Source organism: Dendronephthya gigantea, unplaced genomic scaffold (assembly GCF_004324835.1).
Source record: "Dendronephthya gigantea isolate DGI-Jeju-01 unplaced genomic scaffold, DenGig_1.0 000098F, whole genome shotgun sequence".
Lineage (NCBI taxonomy): Eukaryota > Metazoa > Cnidaria > Anthozoa > Malacalcyonacea > Nephtheidae > Dendronephthya > Dendronephthya gigantea.
The window spans coordinates 810024-831102 of record NW_021163108.1 but is presented as its reverse complement, the minus strand read 5'-3'; the positions used below and the strand labels follow the sequence as shown (position 1 = coordinate 831102).

Genomic DNA, 21079 nt, shown 5'->3' with positions numbered 1-21079 from the left:
AAGCGTTTCTCTTTTTCCCTGTTCAACAAATGGAAAGGACACGTAGCTTCGTGCTCTGCGTCTGACGTTGTGAATGGCTTAATTCACTTATCGGTAGAATGAATTTTCTCATTTTGCCCTTATTTTATAAAATCCAGGTAAGCCGTTTTTCAACTTTTTTTACTATAAACAATTTCGTTTTTGGCCTTCGAGTTTGGACTATAGTATAAACTGATTACCAAAGCCTCTGAGACAATAAATCCATCAAAACGTGTGGTACAAACAGCCTTTGGTACATTACAGTGCTGTCAATGCAATGTTATATACCCAAATTTTATCATTTTTTCTTAACTTGTGTCGGGGGAAAGTTAAAATTCCTGGCAGTGTCAATCTTTTGAGTTTGGTCTATGTTGTTTTCATGATAGCAAACATCAATGTTAATAGGTAAACCATTCCCCCCAGTGAGTCTACTATAGTCACTCTTCTATTGATCCCACCCAACATCAATTAACATGATCTGAGGATGCTGATACAAAATAATAAGTTGCTGTAAACAGTGTAAAATTCCAACCTCTGATAGTGAGCCCTGTTAATTAAAGCCTAGTTAATATATTATCTTGTTTACCTTGTCAAATCCAAAGTGAAATGATCAATTATCACAGCTCTTAATTTATTTTTTAGCTTCTTGCGCCTTGTGAATAAATCTTGATCATATCTCCATTTTTATTTTTCAGGATGAAGTTTATTGCATTTTATAACTGTGCATTGTTATTCTTCATTTCCATGTTATCTGATTTTGTTGTTGGCTGGTGTTTTTATACCATTTGTCATATTTAATAATTAATGAAATAAATATAAACATGCATTGACTGAGCAGTGTGTCTTCAATCTGCAGCAATTTTTGTAATTTTCTGTTTATGGTATCAACCTCCAAAGGGGTTGTATTCATTGGGCTAATCAGTGGAGCCTATGGAGGGATAAATGTTATTATTTACTATGACCAAGGGTCCAGGGATGCAATTAGAGAATGCTGAAAACTTTTCAAGCCTATTAAGGTTTATTAAGGTACAAGTTGATGACTTGAATGAAAAGTATATTATGCAAATATGATTCTTTGTTGAAACTATATTGCTGCACTTAGTATTAGTCAGCTGCCCAGCATTTTGCCTGAGCTTTGGCCTCTGTTTCTTTGGATTTTGTATTGTGCATAGATATAAAGTCTTGAAGACAACATCACATACTGAATACTGATTACATACTTCCTGCAATTCATCAGTTCATGGTTTAGAAAAGTCAAATTGTTGCCCAGAAATTCCTAGTTGTCTTCAAAATATGCGAGGATAGTGCCAAAACATTCAAACATTTGTAAACTTTCATATTGGAAGGTATAAATAACAAGAATATTATTACGAAAATAAAATAATAAACCTGTCAGTTCGAGGACAAACTGTCCACATTTTTCCATATTTTAATATATATTTGTTCCTGCACTGGCAAAAACAGCGTGTATGACTTGTATTCATCTTAAAATAAAACTTTATTGTATGTCAGTGCGAGAAATATCAAAAAGACAACCAAAAAACATTTCAAAAACAAAAAAAGATTTCACGGCAAAAAAAATTATAAAAACCAGGGGGGAGAATTGGTATTTGCAAAAACCAGGGGGGAGGATTGGTATTTACAAAAACCAGGGGGGAGAATACTGCTGTAGCGGGCTCATAATTGAGCTGGTCAGTGGTAAATACCATGGTCAAAAGGAACCAAGTGGCGTCAGCAGAGCTTCTGCGCACTGCGCAGAAGGCGAAATCCGCTATATTGGTGGCTTCAAAAAGATGGCGGCGAAGTTACCGAAAAATAAAGAGCCAATCCTCCAGGAATTATTATATAGCTCAGTGATTCCGCTATGTTCTCCAGGGTCCCGGGTGTAATTCCTAATCTCCGGGCGGAATTAGTACCCTCGCACGGTGCTCCGCACCGGCTCGGGGATTATGTATACAGGAATTATAAGCCAGTTTTTTTACGTTTGCTACTACGCTACTCGATATAATTAAAAATATCTCAATTTTTTTACGTTTCGGGTTTTTCTGAACAAAAATTTATGACTACCCAAGAATATACGCGATATCATTCTTTTGGAAATAAAGCAATTTAATATGTAAACAACCAGTTTTCTCACATTATTATACACTGGCGCTCAAAAAGAACTGCTCAAAACAAGTTAAAATGCTCTCAACTGAACGTAACTGTCCCTCTAACAATATATAAGAGCAAATATAGACTAGATTAAATGCTAAGCTATATGAAATATTAATATTTTGTTGACCCTCCTTTGGCTTTATAATTTATGACGGCCTTACACCGGCGTGGCATACTTTCTGCTAAGGTGGTAATCTTCACGGTCAAAAGAAATTCATCCTATGGACGCTTTATGAATGAATTCCCTTCTTGCACTATCCCCTTGACATTGTCCCACAGTTTTTCGATAGGGTTGAGGTCTTTTGACTGTGCAGGCCAATCCATTTCTGTCACTCCCTCTTTCTGAAACCATTGTTTGACCATTATTGAAATATTGTTTGGAATAAGAGAATTATACAAAATGCGTTTGAAGCTCTCTCCTATATTCGCTTCTTTTTTATGAATTTGTATCTAAACAGTTCTTTTTGACCGCTAGTGTACAATAAAAGATAGATTGTCACGTTTCCTGTTACATACGATAATAGCAACATTTGAGCAGTTCGTTTTGACCGCCAGTGTATATTATGAAAGGATAGTGTATCACGGAGTGCTCGAAAACTTTGGGCAGGATTCTCGCTCTATATAAAAAGGTTACGACAGTCTCCTGACTTTCTGACGTTTAAGAGTAAATAAATTATGAAAATAGCGAGAACCAGATGAAGTTAATGACAATGAAGTCGATTATTTTGCAATCACTGTGAAAGTTAAGGAAATCAGCAGGGCTGAAACTAGAACGATAAATGGGGGGGGGGGATTGTTTATTCATATATTCCGTTCTGCCCGACGAATTATTTTTGTAACCTATTGCACTTACAAAAGAAATCTGTAATTCGGAACTGAATATATGCATAAACACCCCAAATTATCGTTTTAGTTTCGGTCCTGGGCAAATGATTCGCTCAGAATTTTTTGGAACGTTTCTATTGCGCGACTGTAATTAAAAAATATTTTTTCCTATTAAAAAAGGTCGAAGCACACATCCGCTACAATTGCTATATAAAATGAGAACCCACTTCACTGGCTTGGTGTATCTTTATTTCTTTATTAATTATTATAAACTTCGTTTTAACAATTTTAGCCTCTTTCCTGCAATTCGGATAGCAGCCAATTCGAGTTACACCCAATTCGGATAAGCTCAAACTTGAATTTATCTCATATGGATAGAAAGGCACTGAGAGATTGATTTTTTCATTTTTCACTTTAACATTTTAATGATTTATCTTCGTAATGGTCATTTTTAGATTTTTACCGGACAGGACGTCAAAGAGACCATAGTCAAACATCCCCTTAGTGCAATTATATTCAGTCGGTTTTTGCGAATCCATCCAGTAGAAGACACTGGTGCAACAGCAATGAGGTTGGAATTAATAGGTTGTTATGTCGGTAAGTTTTTAGTACATGCACTTTCTTAAAAATGAAAGGTTTGTCATTTGCAGAGAATTCATTCACTCTCAGACTCAGGGGCACCGCCAGACCGATAATAGACCTTTTAAAAATTAACCCATTTTTAGGACCTGTAAAGGAGTTTGTATGCATTTCATTTAAGACAGATTATCTCAACTGTTTAAGGGTAAAGTGACCATGGCGGTCAACATGGCATATGTGCCAAAATCCGAATCCAGGACGAAAGTCCTGAAAATGACCACACCCAGATATGGCATAGTCGACATAGCTCTAATTCCTGAATTATCCAAGCTACAGTCTTTCTGATTGTTTATATGGTTCAGAATGGTTGCTTTTTGGGGTGGTCACTGGAGGGTGAAATTAGCCTAAGTTACATATTTTACAAGAAAATGAATGTTTACCATACTAGGTAAACTGCTAATTATGCATGAAATTACAGATTTACCTGGCAAAGTCTAATTTTTCCTATTTTCTAAAACTTTTTGTCATATGATGAAAAAAAATGCTTATTTTAGCACATTTATTCTAAATTTGGAAATAGCAATGTTTTGTTGCGATATGACATATTTCATTTCACTTACCCCCCGCCAGAACACGATTTCAGCCATATTTTGCAAATTTAATCGCCGTTATTCGCCTTCCGTCGCAAGCGCCTTTCAAATATTGTACTTTAACACGATTCTAGTTGACTAAAGAATTATTCAACCAATTTTCGATGGGTTTTGAAGTAGTGCCATGTAATATTTTTTCATTTTTGTGTCCCTTGACATTTCATCAATTATGTCGCCATTGCCATGTCTTGTCGCCTTTCTGCACGATAAATACCAGTTCTTGATCCCAGCAGTATTTTTTTTCACAGCATTCATAAATAATTGATAGTAAAATAGCAGCTATGCAAAATTTAAAAGCATTTGTCGCACTTGGAAGTAAAAAACCACCCCTCGTTTATCGGTAATGAAATTCAAGTGCGAAAGATTCAAAATAATTTAAAAGTCTAGCGCACACTCCACGAAAAATGCTCGTGGGCAACATTGCAGGAAGGAGGAAAATTTTCACGAATACATTTCTGGTTTATATTTTAAGCTTTGTGAAGGCAAGAACAAAGGCAAGAACATACAATTTAAACGCGGAGACGTGTTAATTTTCTCATGAGAAATATTTTTTTTTAAAAACAGCAAAGAGTAGTTTTGTACATCAAAACTCTATCTTTCCTAAAACTAGAGGCTTTAAAATAGCAAGCCTAAACATAGCTAGCCTACTCAAACACATAGACGAACTTAGAATCATAATGAATAACAAAGACATTGATGTCCTTGCAATTAATGAAACTAGAATGAGTGGCACGATACCAATCGGTCTAATATCCATAAACGGCTATGAATGGGTTTCCAAGGATAGGAATAGATCTGGGGGTGGTATCGGCTTCTTTGTTAGAAATACAATCAATTATCGCCTTAGACCTGATCTTAATGACCCTGAAATTGAAATCCTAACAATCGAAATAGTCAAAAACAAGGTTAAACCATTTCTGATTACAACTTGGTATAGGCCTCCAAATGACCCCATGGATACGCTATACAAATTTGAACACTGCCTAAAACTAATCGATCTTGAAAATAAAGAAAGTATTATCTTGGGCGATGTTAATTGTGATATCCTAAGTAAGGACCCCGCGCCCATTGTTTCAGAGATGGACTTTTACCAAATTATTCCAATACGAACAATTAATAAAAGATCCTACCAGAGTTACAAAAGACAGTGTGTCTCTAATTGACCATTTCTATACAAACAAACCAGAATGTATTATCTCTAGTGGTGTGAAAATCATCACTATTAGTGACCATTATTTAATATACGGTATACGCAAAATCCATATAGTTAAAGAGTCATCTCGATTTATTGAATACCATGATCTTAAACACTTCAACAGATCAAATTTTCTCTTTGAATTAGAATCCCTTTCGAACCTTAATTTAGACTATCAGGACCCTAATAAGTCATGGAAAATCTGGAAGAACGCATTTCTCGATGTCATCAATAAACATGCCCCCTTAAAGAAACGTAGGGTGTCTGGCAAACGCGTGCCATGGCTGACCAAGAACCTAGTTGCTAAAAAAAGACATAATGTCTATTTAAAAGAAAAAGCAATCTCATCTAAATTAGACACTGACTGGCGTGCCTACAAATCAGCAAAAAATAATTATAACAGATTAATTAAGGATACAGTTCGTCAGTACTATCAAGATGAATTACAAAATAATTCGGGGAATCTTAAAAAAACTTGGAAAACAATTAATGAATTGCTAAATAAATCCTATAAAGATAGCAAGATACAAGAGTTAAAAAATGAGACAGGTGCGACAATAAACCCTTCTGACATACCGAATACATTTAATCAGTATTTTACGGACTTGGGTGAACAATTATACCTTGCACAAATATAACTCCAGAAAGTTACCTTGAGGCTTTAGACTGCCCAAATCGCCCACTATCTTGCTTTAAAGAGATCTCGGAATTAGAAACCCTAAATTTGCTCCAAAATCTAAGTGCCTCTAAAGCATCAGGTATCGACAACATCTCAGCCAAATTCCTTAAAATTGCTGCTCCCGCTATTGCCCCTTCACTTTCATTGATTTTTAATCAATCAATTCGCACCGGTATTTTTCCTTGTGACTGGAAAATTGCAAGAGTAACACCAATATACAAATCTGGGGCAAAAATTGTACCTCAAACTATAGACCAATATCTGTCATCTCAATTGTAGCACGATTTATGGAGAAGTTGGTACACAACCAGATCTATGACTATTTAATGTCCTCAAACCTGCTAAGTAGCTCCCAGCACGGATTTAGACCATGCCACTCAACGGTTACTGCATTGCTAGACATCACCAATAGATGGTATCAAAATATTGATGTCGGCAAACTTAATGGTGTCGTGTTCTTAGACTTAAAAAAAGCTTTCGATACTGTGAATCATGATATTTTACTTAAAAAGTTGGATATTTACGGCATAACAGCAACGGCGCTGTGTTGGCTCAAGTCATATTTGACAGACCGAACGCAATACTGCAAAGTAGGGGGCCACACATCTGGACCACTTCGTGTAAAAACAGGCATTCCACAAGGCTCTGCTCTAGGGCCACTTTTATTTCTAATATACATAAATGATCTGCCTCAATGTCTAGAGAGAACAAGCACCAGCATGTTTGCCGACGATACCCAAATCGATACATCTAGTGAAAATATTAATGAAATTGCAGAGAATCTTAACCATGATTTAGAAAAAATATCAACTTGGATGTCAGCCAACCAATTAACCTTAAACCATTCCAAAACGGAATACATGATATTAGGTAGCAATAAAAGAATTAATCAAATTGATGCACATCCTCACATACATATTGATGGTAGGAAAATAGACAGAGTTAAAGTAACTAAATCTCTTGGTGTAAATATTGACGAAAACTTGTCATGGAATGCACAAGTGAACCTAATTACTAAAAAGGTAAATGCAGGCCTCAGCATCCTAAGACGGCTTCGAGAAATAGTGGATTTTAGAACACTAATTACAATATATCAATCAATTATTCAACCACACACGCTCGCAAGTTTGGGGCTGCCTAGGAAAGGGTTTAACAGACAAATTACAAAAGCTCCAAAACCGAGCATTCCGAATTATAACACGCGAAAGCTATGAGATTCGATCTGCTGATATTTTGAAAAAAGTAGGGATCTCTAACCTTCAAGCCAGACGAGATCACCAATTAGCGCTTCTCATGTTTAAAGTTAAAAACAAAATGACTCCAAATTACCTGACTGAAATCTTTACTAATACCAATGCTATACACACCCATAATACAAGAAATAGCGAATACAATTTCGCATTACCTAAGCCTAAAACAAACAGCATGAAAAAGGCTTTCGCCTATAGGGGAGCTGAGGCTTGGAATAACCTCTCCACTGAAATAAAATCAACTAGCAATATCTCAAGCTTTAAAACTAAAATGTAACAAATATGTTAATGTTCACAATTGCCAAATTTAATAAAGGGCAAATTTTACTCGGGTTGTTGACTGACTGTGGTTGTGAACAAATGTATTCTTGAATAATCCTCCCCCCCGTAATGCTGTCAACGAGGACATGGGACGAGCAAAATTTACGAGCAATGGTGACGAGGACTCGTCGCGGAGTTTGCGCGAGACTTTCAAATTATTTTGAATCTTTCGCACTTGAATTTCACTCTCGATAAACGAAGGGAGGTTTTTTACTTCCAATTTGGACAAATGCTTTTAAATTTTGGATAGCTGCTGTTGTACAATCAATTATTTATCGATGCTGTGAAAGAAATACAGCTGGGGATCAAGAAGTTGCATTTATCGTGTAGAAAGGCGGCGAAACATTGCAATGGCGACATAATTGATGAAATGTCTAGGGACACAAAAATGAAAAAATATTACACGGCATTACTTCAAAACCCATCGAAAATTGGTTGAACGATTCTTTAGTCAACTAGAATCGTGTTAAAGTACAATATTTGGAAAATGCTTGCGACGGACGGCGAAAAACGGCGATGAAATTTGCAAAATATGGCTGAAATCGTGTTCTGGGTTGGCGGGGTGTAAGTGAAATGAAATAAGTCGTATCGCAACAAAACATTGTATTGCCCAGGAAGTCGAGAATAAATATACTTAAATAAGCATGTTTTTTCATCATATGGCAAAAAGTTTTAGAAAACAGGAAAACTTAGACTTTGCCAGGTGAATCTGTAATTCTATGCATAATCAGCAGTTCACCTGGAATGGTAAAGATTCATTTTCTTGTAAAATATGAAACTTAGGCTAATTTCACCCCCCAGTGACCACCCCTAAAAGCAACCATTCTGAACCATATAAACAATTCAGAAAGACTGTAGCTTGGATAATTCAGGAATTAGAGCTATGTCGACTATGCCATTTCTGGGTGTGGTTATTTTCAGGACTTTCGTCCTGGATCCGATTATTGGCTCTTATGCTATGTTGACCGTAATGGCCATTTTACCCTAAAACAATTGAGATAATCTGTCCTAAATGAAGTGCATACAAACTCCTTTACAGGTCCTGTACTGGGGGAGAAATATATTCGTGCTCTGAATTGTTCATAAGGCAGAAGAAGTTGTGAAAAAGGATATTATATATGAATATCTTCCCCCTTGCCTAATAATCACGGCGCCCCCATTCACTTTAAGGTGGCTCCCAAGAGTTTTGAAAAAATTCTAGATAGTAGGTTTGTTGTGGCGAATTAAGCGCCAATATTGCAGACTAAAGATCAATAATACTTTTGATTATATTGTGGAGTACGTTAGAGATGAGAAACTGTTGACGGATTAATTATGAAGGCTGTTGCTATGGAAACAATGAGGTTTCAACATGGCCGCTAATTATAATTTAATTGCAATTATTTCGTGAATCCTTCGGTTAATTTTTTTTATTTTTAACCGAATGCTTTGCAGGTCATTTGGTAAACGACCGGACAATTTTAAAAGAAAGTTATCGATATGATTTTTTTTAATTGCGTAAAACCATATTTTCCCCCTTTAATTTTTTTGTATCGATAACTTTTTCTTAAAATTGTCCTGTCAATTACTAACCATCTGGAAAAATGTTCAGTGGAAAAAGAAGACATTTCACCGAAGGGTTTGTGAAATAATCGTAATTTAATGATAATTAGTGGCCATATTGAAACGTCATTGTTCCCATGGCAACAGCTTCTATAATTGGCTAATCAATATTTTCTTATTTCGAACATGGTACTCAATACGTTAAAGCTAATTTTAATCTATAGTTTACAATGTTGGTGCTTAATTCTGCATCATCAAACCTGCACTTAAAAAATTCTCAAAACCCTAGGGAGCCACCTTAAGCGTATATTTCCTGCAGTAATTTGTTTTTCTGCGTGTGCCCGATTTAAAACGTAAGTAAAGGAACCGGAGGGATACAGTTAAAAATTTCAACTGGTGCCAGCCTTCTGTCTATTGCTCTAGATTTGAATGCACGGTGAAAAGAAAACCTGTCGCTGAAACCTACCTAATTTTCTTTACAACGCCTTTGTTATCATCCATGCATAAATTAGTATCAAATGACCCATAAATTCCATGTTTAACTTAGAAACATAATTATAGGTTTGTTTTCAATTCAATGAATTGTTGTTGGGGCAAAAAGTTCTGGAAAAAAAGGAAAAAGGAACTCTTTGTTGAAATAATTTTCGTTTGTTGAAACAAGCACTTGTTTTAAAATAGTACTAGCTGGGTTATGTTCTTGCGTGAAGAAAACATTAATTCGGGAGGGTAAATATTCATAATAATGTTCTTGTTTAAAATAATTTGTTTTATGTTTATTCCGATTTTTAAAAAAGTAAAAGGGCACAATTGCTCAAAGGCAACGTTAAAAAAGTATTTTTTTGTGGGAAGATGGCCCGTGCCACCAGCACCTCTCATCATAAATTAAGGGCGGTATAGCAACTATTCTCTCTTTTTTCAGATACGATTTTGCTGAAAACTACTCCCCTCGGCATGGAAAACGGCTTAATTTTAGATTCCCAATTGAGCGCGTCATCTGAGAGGTACTACCGTTCGTCTGGAGCCGCTAGCGCCAGATTTAATGCCAAAACAGCCGTTGATGGAAAATATGGTGGTTGGATTGCAGCAGAAAGCGACAGAAATTTGTGGTTTGAGATCAACTTTATAAGCAACGTGACAGTTACTGCAATACTGACTCAAGGTCTTGATATCGGGATGAGCTACGTAAAAGAATACACTGTTGCTTTTAAAATCAACGAAAATCGTCTGCAAAATTATACAGGCTTTGGTAATGAAGAAACAATGGTAAGGGAATGTTCACGCAAATGCTTTATTTCAATAACACAAAAGGCACAGAATACCCATCAGAAAGACAACTCCATTGTTTTTTGCATAAGCATGATTCGTCATGATTCGTCCCCCAGCAAGTGCCGTATAGCAAATTGCAACCACCACCCCCTGCCAATAACTGAAATGACGCCATTTTTAAATCATGGCAGGGGGTGATTGCTTTTAGTTACGGTGTTTGCTTAGTGACCAATCATGACGAAACACCACTTACGCAAAAAAAAATGGGTATTCTGTGTGAGATGTGCATTTATATCTAAAGCTGCACGCGTCTCAACCCATAATATTCTTTTATCAGGAACATAGAAAACATTTTAAGGTAAGGATTTCATAGGTCAAACGAACACTATTCAGATTACCGAGGTGAATTTTATGGTTAAAATTTTCCATGTTGGTGAATTGGATAATCAGCAATGGTAACTGAAAATGGATCAACATATTACACAATTTAACCAACAGGTTGTTAGAGTCGTGATATTTGTGTCAGGTTGTTAGAATCATAATATAATGCCATTATATTCTTTGCAGACAAAAACTCAAAATAATTAACCTCGGACGCTTTCACACTGGTTGTTGGAGAAATATTTTTTTCCCTTTTTGTTTTACTCAACAGGTCTTTAACGCTATGAAGACCACAGTAAAGCAAGACTTGGATCCGTATATATTTTCTTCCATACTTCAAATCAAACCAAAAACGTGTGTTGGAATGTGCGCCCTAAGAGTTGAATTGTTTGGTTGGTATGAAGGTGGGACTAAAAATATAATAAATTTCGAAGAAATATATCAAAATCCAGCAATAGTTAAGAAGACGTCATAAACCGATGGTTTGGCTGCGAACAAGGAGGAATTTCGTTTAGACCAATCAGCAAGTTTGTTTACATTTTCAATAGAATGCATAAATTTCAATAGAATGCCCAATCAGAATGCATAAATTTTGGTAAAAAGGGCTAAATTACCATTTTACATGAAGTATTTAAAATTTAGGCATTCTGATTGGCTTTGCCTAAAAATGTAAAAAAATATGGCGATTAGTTTAAAACGAAATTCCTCCTTGTTTGAGCTGCGTGCATTCAAATCAAAATGTATCTTTTTTCAGAACACAGTAACCTTAGTATTCTGGGAATGCACAACCGATGCATCCGAGATGACCAAATACGCTCGTCTGTAAAAACTCCAGACAATCATGGCGCACACGCTGCGAGAATGAATGACGCATACGGATGGTTTGGGGAAAAGAGCGGTAATTATTTAGAAATCGATTTTGGAAAAAGAGCAAGCATAACGCAGATAATGACTCAAGGCGCTAAAGACTCTGCTGGCAACAGGTGGACCAGAAACTTTACAGTTGCAATGAGCAGCGATGGAGTGACTTTTGTTGATTACCAAGAATTTGGCTCACGCAAGGTGTGAATTCAAACTTGCATTCAATGATAAGTCTGATCTTTTTTGCACAAATGATTTATTGCCTCCAAAACTCACCCCAAACATAGGGTAATATCCATTTCCATTGTGAAGCGATGATATTGTTTGAAGCGATGGTATTATGTTTCTATAACTGTATAGAAACACGACAATTTTCCTGCCGAACTTGACAACCGAATTAATGTGGTGAGAATTTGTAATTGAATCGAATTATAATATTTGTACAAAATATTTTTATCGCGTTACATTAAAAAAGTAATAGAAAACAATTTTTCCTGTGTTTCCATACAGTTATAGAAACAATTGTGGGAGTTTGGGTGAGCTCGAAGTAACATGATTTCTATAACTGTATAGAAACACGGAAAATGTTTTCTATTTCTTAAATATAAATGAGATGTGCACAGATATGCGAATTAAATTTAGCAGAGTCCGCGCATCATAAATTTTATATAACATGTCTGCGATTTCTGGTCATGTTTAACGTTTCAATAGCTGTTAACGATCGCCATACCCGAAAACTTGAGACCATTTTGACCAAGTTTCTTTCCGGCTTCCATCTGTCATTTTCAAGGACACATTTCTATGGATTAATTATATTGACATTTCTGTATTTTAAGACTTTCTCCGCCAACACTGATCACTCTTCTATTGTTGTTCAAAAACCGATGCATGTTATATTCGCTCGCTTTATACGGATAATTGTGGACTTCGCTGTACCAAATCCCGGTCTAAGATTGGAATTCCTTGGAAATTTCATGGGTGAGTTGACTTTCTCTTAGCCGTATTGATTAATTCTTAAGCTTAGACATAGTGAAACTTCAGCGAGAAAACAGGCTGCGCGTATGTACATATATGCAGATATTTTGTTCATCACAACCAGGTGGAACGTGCAAAAAGTTGTTTGTATACTGGCTATTTGGTTCTGATTACAGATTACAGCCAAAATGATTATGCGTTTGAATCGCGAATGGACGAGACTAAATTGAACAACAGTAATCAATTAACACCCAAATTATTTATAAACTGACTGTTCCATAAAGTTCCCGTAGCTAGATAACGGTAAATTGTAGCCGAACAAAAATCTCTTTCCAAGTTAATCTGCTTATTAAAATTTCTTGTTATGGTTAGAAGATAACAAAAACCTGACACCAAGTGATACCCACTCAGTTGCGCTTGGCATGGAAGATCGCTTGATTTTAGACTCCCAAATTTTTGCATCGTCATCGAGAGACTTCTTAATATCGGGAGCAGCCAATGCCAGGCTGAGCTCTTCGAATATTAGTGACAACAGATCCGGTGGTTGGGTAGCGGCAGAAGAGGATTCCGCACCATGGCTCATGGTGGACTTTATAAGCAATGTAAAAATCAAAGAAATAGCAATTCAAGGTCGAAAAAATGAAAGCTCATATGTTACAAAGTACATGCTGGAATACGGTACGACACGCAGCAGTTTACAATATTACGTCGGTGATAATTCTTCGCGACAGGTAAATTGTTTTATTTATTGATGCCTAGGACGTAGCTACTTTTATTATATGGATGGGAATATTTTATTGAGAACTAAAGCACTCGTAGAACTCATACGCCACTACATCCTGGGTACGGTGCGCGTATTTTCCGCACGTCACGTTTAGGAGTGACATAACGAGTTTCGTTAAAATCGTTAAAAGTCGTGTTAAATACGTTGAAATCTGTCAAAACATCGTTTCCTGAGCTTTTATATTATATCGAAGGTATGTGCCAATTAAAAACCGTTTTATCGAATAAGGAAAAAAACTGAAAAATACACAAAAAACCGAGCAAGTTTACACTTTCATCAAACATATCGGTAAAAAACGCATGTTTTCATATCTGTATATTGAGTGTATGTGTAAAAATACCTCCTGAAATGCATCCATCGCGATCCTTTGGAGGTAAGCACTCAATCGTGCCATAAGCATATAGTTACGCTGGTTTTATAAAATTTCTATATGTTTGCTATTGCAAAATTCACGTTACATTCATAATGCATCTTCTCTTTCTCAAAGATATTTGTAGAATATAACAACAGATCTATCGTCTGGCAACCATTACATCCTGCAATATTTACGAGATTCGTGCGAATAAAGGTGATAGCTTGGGTAGGAGTTTGCGCCATGAGAGTTGAATTTTATGGCTATTACGAAGGTGGGAAGCTATTTGAATTTGCTTGATATATATTGAAAATAAACTCATTTAATGGTATTAGTTCTTTTGCGAAGTTAAAATATTCCACAATATACACAAGGCCTACCGATGAAATAAATATTCAATTCATATTAATCTGACACTGAATGTCAAATGCCACAAATACCAAAAAGAATGCATGTTCTTTTCAGGCTTTTTATCAGTACCGGGTGATTACCTGGGACGAGGGTGGCAGCCAGAAATTATCCTAGGGAGCGAGTGCACTCGAGTGCAAGGTTGATAATATTATGACGAAAACATAAAGCTTGAGTTTGATTTAAAGCGAAATCACCCTCCCTCGCGGGTAATTTGACTTTAAATTACATGCTCCGGATGAAAAAAACCCAGTCCCATTTTAGGTTCGCGGTCCATGTGCTTCCACAACTCACAAGTAATCTCGTGATCACGTGATGGATACCCAGCTCTCTTCGATCCATCTTAATTTGAGCTCGTATCTTAATACGAATTCGTACCTTCATCGATACACGACAAAAAACGCCCAAGTTGTTCCCGGTTGATGAGAACAGGCCTCAGCAATGTTGTGCTGCACCCCATGAGCAATGTTGTCTATATACAGCATGTTGCAATATTGTTAAGCGTATGTGGAACAAAATTATTGAAAACATTATTCATAGGGTGCAGCACAACATTGTTGAGGCCGGTTCTCATCAACCGGGAACAACTTGAGCGTTTTTTACCGTGTAAGCATTCATGGCAAGCGGTAAAAACTGCGTCCAGCCTAAAGTCATGAATTATGAAGGGCAATTTCTTTCTAAAAAATATTGTGCTTACTTAGGAAAAAGGGGAGACATTTAAATCGTATTTATTTTTCTACTTAGAATGCCCAAACCCACAGCCTTTGGGCATTGAAAATGGATATATCTCAGACAGTCAACTCGATTCCTCTTCTATTCCCACAATAACCAGCGGACCAGGAAGTGCTCGCTTGAATTTGTCTCCAGGAGGTTGGTGTCTAATATACAGTATATTTTTTATTTAGGAATAGGACTCAATTGAGCTGTATAGCCTGTAATGCATGCCGATTGAATCTTCTCGTTGTTGACGCCTAAAATCCATCTCACTTTTCGTGTTTATTTTCCCGTGTTCCATTCATTGGTGCGTAAAAATATTTAGTCCAAGACTCACAAGATGATTTTATGATAAAACCAGTGGCAGTTTTATAGTAAGTCAGAGCTTTCCCTAGCTCCATCCAGCTAACACACTCTGGCAATAATACTGCGTTGGACAACATTGATTATGTATTAACTAGAAATACATGCATGCAGCAACCCCTCGCTATTTCAAACCAAGTACACAATTTCCTGAGTTAACCTGACCTAAACTTATATTATGAAATGACACAAAACTCAAATCAGTCTAAAAGTTTCCATCATTCAATACAAAAATAATCACAAAGCTAGTGTAAACATTGCCCGTTCAATTTTGCTGCATTATACCATGCCAGCAATTAAGTAACGGTTTAAAATCGAAGTTTCAAACGATTAAAACAGTACAAAATCTTCACAGACAAAGAAAAAACTTCAAATGGTATTTTATTCTGTAATTGCAGTCAACGCCGGCGGCTAAAAGTTTCAGTATACTTTATAAATATAGTGTGTATTTTTGATATCAAAATTCAAATTACACTTTCAAAAACACTTTTTGAAGTTAAAGCAAAGGTGTAATAGCCCTTCACAGGTTTATGCGTTTGCAGAAAAAGCTGAAAATTTACCAAATGAACGGCATACAAAGCTGAAAAGTATACAAATACGGCTCCATGGCCAGAAATTGCGGACATGGAATATGCAGATTGCCGTAGCATATTTGCATATCTGTTCCAATATTATTTGTTTGCAGAACTATAAATTATATTACGCATTCTTAAATTTCGCAAAATTGAAGAAAATCATTGCATCTTTGCAACTTGCCCCGGTTGTTTCTTGTAATTCGTGTCATATTAAAGATCCTGAAGTAATATTTTGCTGGTAAAGGTTTATGTCGGCTCTGCATTTTTATTTCATTTCTATGCTATTGCGGTTTTCGTTTTATATGGTATTCAACGTGATAAATGACCAAAACTTTGTTTTGAAAATGCAGGACGAATACTGATAAAACATTTTGAAACACTGCCTCAAGATATTAAGATTAACTTTCTCTGCAACGAGCAATTAAGGCAAATTATAATCGACCACCTAAAGCAGTATTTATAGCGTTTAGTACTGTGCACATTACAGTTTACTATAAGCTCACGAAGCTTTATTTTGACCTCCATATGCAAATTTAGGCAGAAGTAGAATGTTAATTATGTCCGAATTTTCTGGCCATGATTCTTACCGCGAAACAAGTACGAGATAAACAAAGTAAACAGGTACCCTTTGTCTTTGAAAACATTTATAAGCTTGCAGATTATGAATTATTCCTCTTACACGGCTTTGTTTTGACTGTATCCACGTTCATCTTTGCTATCTGTCATGCTTCATATATCTTGTTTCTTCTCGTTTTACTTTCTTTGCACAAAATTTATGAAACGCTTTTACAAAAATGTTTACGAAATGACAGTTAAATTGCTGACGTTCTCATTGAATTACAAACTTTCTGTCTTAGCCAATCAGAACGTTCGTTGAATACCAGTCTACACTCGTTCGCATTTCACGCATGCGCACAAGTACCATGACCATTGAACGTCCACGGTCCACGACCACAGATTAACACCCAGATGTCTCACTTCTGACTCAAAAGCGTAAGCGATTCGTCACTGCGCATCGCTTTCTGCGCACGCTTAGCAAGTGACTAGAGGTATTCATCCCCCCGAAATAAAATTTCAAAATGGAGACGAACTAAATTGAAGTGAAAAACTGCACGATGTGTCAAATGAGTCGGAATATATGTACATTTATTGATTTGCACAGGAAGTTCCATTCAATGTAAAGATATTCAAACACTTTTTAAAAGAAATATGTTTGAAATTATGGAGATTTCTACTGCTTATAATTATCCGCTCCTACGACAATCGAAAAAAGATAAAACACTTGTACAATATTGAAAACGAGGTACTCTAAACTCACTTTTCCAAAGCGCGTATAGATGATGATGGATTCAGACACAAACTTATCTACACAGTCGCCTTCTCTAGCAAATGAGAGGAGGTTTTTTCCATGTATAAAATAGTTCGGCTCCATTTTGAAATTTCGGGGGGGGGAATGCCTCTAGTCACTTGCTGAGCAAGCGCTTACGCTTTTTTAATCAGAAGTGAGACATCTGGGTAATCTGTGCCACGACATAGAATTTGAGCAACTTTGGATTCCGCTATGTTCTGTCACAATACCCGGGTGTAATAAATCTCCCAGCGGAATTAGTACCCTCGCACGGCGCTTCGCGCCGGCTCGGGGATTAATACTGCTAGATTAGACGGTGTTTACAGTTTATGCCAGTTTCTTTTTAAATGCCAGTTCAAACCTATGTGAACGCAAAAGATGAATATACAAATGTACACCCTTCAATGAAGGGATAGTGCCGTGCATGATGAAACTTATACGAAACCAGAGTTTGCAGAGTTTGGATTAGTTGCTTGCACAATAACATTTGCGGATGGAAAACGTTTTTCTTTCGTTTCATCATATGGGAATGATCTTTTTGTCGAAAATTCTCGAAGTTTCTCAGAATTTTGAAAACAATTAAACAGTATGAACAATTTAAGAAGACGTTGTTAGCGAATTTTAGACTGGCAGGTTCGTTCCTAGTCGAAATTTTTATTATCCTAAAGCATTTGCTAATTGCTCTTCAGCCGATTTTATGAACCGTCACAGCTTCTCTTGGACAAAATTTTAGTGGATCGTTGTTTTAAAATCGGATTGTTTAGTTAGCTTATCTCTTTCTCGGAACCATATCTATCATTATTATTACTGCTGCCTATTAAGGTGCTGAGCTTTCAGACAGTGATTCGGACATGTGGTACGAGGTTAATTTTCTCCGATGGACAAAGATTACTGGAATTAAAACACAAAGTGCCGCTGGCAAATTTGAACTCATTCAAACATTCACAGTGAGCTATAGCAGCGATGGTAATACGTTTATCGACTACAAAGAATATGGCCAAGTCAAGGTTAGAGGAGAAATGCAGAATAAACCTGTAAACGTTCTAGTTATGTGATCATGTGTTTTCGGTCTTTGGATGTCTTGCGTAAAAAGTCTTGTATTTGTGGATCATGGAGAAAGCCTGTTCGTGTTCTCTTTCTTAAGTTCATCCTCTCCCTAATAGTTTCTTTGTACAATACAAAATATAGAAGTACGAAGAAAGTACAATACAGAATTTTGACTCTATCACAGTTGCAGCCAATTGATTACATTGTGGTGGCATATAGACGGAGTAATGTGGGGGCGGGGGTGTAAATATGTTATTTGTTCTGTTACAGAACATGGTATACATCCATACTATATAGTCAGACGCTCAATAAAACTTGTTGACAAAATATTTTGGTGTCTGTATGAATTTTTATGTTTAGATTTTCTCGGGAAACAGCAAAGTTGATTCGATAGTGGAGCAGCGTTTCTCTCGTGTTATTCTTGCTCAATATTTGCGCATCAATCCTATTTTATGGAACGGGAAGCCTGTCATACGAATGGAAGTAATGGGCGCGTATGTAGGTGAGATTTAGCATTTATCATGAAATTTTTTTCATATTTTTATATTACCTTTAACAGATTCCCTAGTAATGTCATTTCAGACACTAACCATTATATTGCAAGCATATTTTTTTTAATGGTTGGTTGCTGAAATGACAATACTGGGAACATGTTAAAGGTAATGTAAAAATAAGAAAAAAAATTAATAAAAGTACTGTGTTTCTGCCCGTCTTAAATCGAAGTTCGCAACTGCAATATGTAAGCTGGAATGTACTTTAATTTCAAATTTTGTCTTGTGCCTTATATTATTCTATTATAACAAGGGAGTCATCTTTGATTGCGAAGTCCTGCATTATAAACCTTTCTGGTAATTAATGTCCTGAATTTCTGGGTAACTGAGAAAGGAGGGCCCCCAGCCACCATTGTTCTGTAGCAAATTATTTTTAACTAATCCAGGATGAGATCCAGGAAATTTGAGGAAAATAAGTTCGAAAAAAGGCATCGAGTGATTGATAGCTGCTGCACTGCTTGCATGGCTAGTAAATGGTCACGTATCCCATGATTAACCAATGATAATATAAACATGCTTCACTTAAGTATACGACCAAGATTTTATTAAAACAAAATCACACAATATGAAATGCATACCATCTGAACTAAGGATAGTTTTCAAGCCCGGTCTCCTATGTTTCGAGTTTCCAAACTTTATTGTATATATATGTATAATATTAGCTCATTTGATCTTTCATAAAAAAGGTAGATCATGCGATAGTCATGCCTAATGTCGTTGTCACGTTGTGTTATTCAAAAATAGTGAAGTCTTTTCCTGCAATCTGTAGTTACAGATTGGTTCGATCCAGTTGCGCTAGGAATGGAAAACAAAATGATTCTAGATTCTCAACTGGTCGTTTCATCTCAGTACTCCATATCCGTTGCGTCCAATGCTAGATTGAATTTGAAAACATTACGTGAGAACATCGACGAAAACACCACAAAAATAGTTCGATATGGCGGTTGGATCGCAGCAGAAGACGACAATGAACCATGGTTTCAAGTGGACTTCATAGCAAATGCCACAATCAGTGCAATTTTAACTCAGGGTTTGGATAACGGCCCTATGTCCTCTCAGATAACTAAATATACTGTTGCTTACGGATACAACATGAAGGACAGTTTGCAAAATTACAGCATAGATGGACAAGTGAAGGTACCCATATGTACATATATACTTATGTAGTATTGCATGCCTACTCATTAAGCGTGTCGTAATCCCGAAATGCGAGGTTTGTAAAAAAAAAATACTAGAAATGCATCCATGCCGTAACCCTCGCCACTTCAGGCTAAGTAATTAATAATTTCCCGAGCTATCCAGACCAAAGCTTAAATTTCTCAAATGTATCGATAGAAAACATTTCTATCATTCCGTACGAAACGACTAAAAATGAAGTAAACATTGCCCGATATTTTGATGCATTATTAAAGGCAAGCAGGCAGTTTATGGATTCTTGCAGATTAGTAAATGTTAATTATTCAATTTTTAAACAAACAAAAAAGTACAAAATCTTCAAACACTAAACGTCAAATGTTATTTCTTGAAATTCCAATCATTAGTTGCAGTGGACTGTAAAGTTTTTGTTGTGACGGTTGCTCTAACAAAATTCAACTTTGAATTTAAAAAGCCCCTCTTAAAGTAATAATGTTAAAACATTGGTGTAGTGGCTTTTCATAGATGTTTATGTCTTTGCAAAATTGAGCATAGCAAGCTAATATTTGTACAAATAAACAGCATCCTGGCAGCAAATAGGGAATAAACAAAATACACACCTACCAAAACGCTTTTAGGCTCACAGATTATGAATCGTTTCTCTTTCACCGCTTAGTCTTTAATTTTATTAAAGTTTTTTGGCCGGTATTGCTCATTTTCATCGCTGCTACCATAGGTAGAGCGAGTTGAAGATAGAGGTAGTTGTTGGTAGAGGATGGTTCCTCGCGCAGGTGTCACGGACACCGCGGAAATTGGTATAGGCTTAGCCGCAATTCTCGATACTTAGACTTCAAACTTGGTGAGGAAAAAGATTTATAAATATTCAAGAAAATATGTCTTGCACAAAAGATTTGAAGCTTGCTCACGGTAAAAACGAATCGTCTGAATTAATAACCTTGTGTATACTTTAAGCCTCAAAATGGCCATTTCACAGCGGTCAGTTGTGTATGATGAGCAGTCAAAAGATTGCAGAATGCGTATTCAGAAGAAAAATTGAACTTTTTTAAGATATTAAAAAGGTTTCTCTTTGATAGGGCGATACAG

At 36.3% G+C, this 21079-nt stretch overlaps 1 protein-coding gene across 1 annotated transcript in view; it reads left to right on the top strand.

Annotated features, from left to right (window-relative positions):
* Positions 1–3454: 3454 nt before the first annotated feature.
* LOC114534196 overlaps positions 3455–21079 on the top strand; it is a gene marked incomplete at its 3' end in the record, with an annotated part of 66012 nt that continues 48387 nt past the window's right edge. The window contains exons 1-11 of the mRNA XM_028555750.1: positions 3455–3597; positions 10136–10479; positions 11135–11267; positions 11618–11925; positions 12561–12702; positions 13072–13430; positions 13971–14109; positions 14988–15113; positions 18066–18250; positions 18651–18792; positions 19611–19978. Of these exons, the coding sequence (XP_028411551.1) occupies positions 3567–3597; positions 10136–10479; positions 11135–11267; positions 11618–11925; positions 12561–12702; positions 13072–13430; positions 13971–14109; positions 14988–15113; positions 18066–18250; positions 18651–18792; positions 19611–19978 (2277 nt within the window). The remainder of the gene's footprint in view (positions 3598–10135; positions 10480–11134; positions 11268–11617; positions 11926–12560; positions 12703–13071; positions 13431–13970; positions 14110–14987; positions 15114–18065; positions 18251–18650; positions 18793–19610; positions 19979–21079) is intronic.